Genomic DNA, 662 nt, shown 5'->3' with positions numbered 1-662 from the left:
GGCAACGTGCTGGTGATCCTGTCCGTGTTCACGTACCGGCCGCTGAGGATCGTGCAGAACTTCTTCATCGTGTCGCTGGCCGTGGCCGACCTGACGGTGGCCGTGTTCGTGCTGCCCTTCAACGTGGCCTACAGCATCATCGGCAAGTGGGTGTTCGGCATCCACCTGTGCCAGATGTGGCTCACGTGCGACATCATGTGCTGCACGGCCTCCATCCTCAACCTGTGTGCCATCGCCCTCGACCGCTACTGGGCCATCACGGACCCCATCAACTACGCGCAGAAGCGCACCGTCAAACGCGTCATGATCATGATCGGCCTCGTGTGGAGCATCAGCGTCATCATCTGCCTGCCGCCGCTGTTCGGCTGGAACGACTGGCCCGACGTGTTCACCTCCGACACGCCCTGCATCCTCACGCAGGAGCGGGGCTTCGTCATCTACTCGTCGTCCGGCTCCTTCTACTGCCCGCTGCTCATCATGACCTTGGTCTACGTCAAGATCTTCACGGCCACGCGCCGGCGCCTGCGGGAGCGCGCCAAGGCCTCCAGGCTCAACCAGATCCCAAACAGCGGAAAGGCCAGGCTTACCAAGGAGGAGGACTCCGCCGTGAGCGAGAACGGCCAAAATGGTTACAATGACACCAGCACGAAAAAGCTGGTTCA

At 61.5% G+C, this 662-nt stretch overlaps 1 protein-coding gene across 1 annotated transcript in view; it reads left to right on the top strand.

The window, feature by feature from the left end:
- Positions 1-46: 46 nt before the first annotated feature.
- LOC119593711 (probable G-protein coupled receptor No18) overlaps positions 47-662 on the top strand; it is a gene marked incomplete at both ends in the record, with an annotated part of 1,077 nt that continues 461 nt past the window's right edge. Inside the window, 1 exon segment of the mRNA XM_037942681.1 lies at positions 47-662. Coding sequence (XP_037798609.1) covers positions 47-662 — 616 coding nt within the window.

This window comes from Penaeus monodon, chromosome 32, assembly GCF_015228065.2.
Source record: "Penaeus monodon isolate SGIC_2016 chromosome 32, NSTDA_Pmon_1, whole genome shotgun sequence".
Classification (NCBI taxonomy): Eukaryota; Metazoa; Arthropoda; class Malacostraca; order Decapoda; family Penaeidae; genus Penaeus; species Penaeus monodon.
This window is presented reverse-complemented; position numbering and strand designations above follow the sequence as displayed.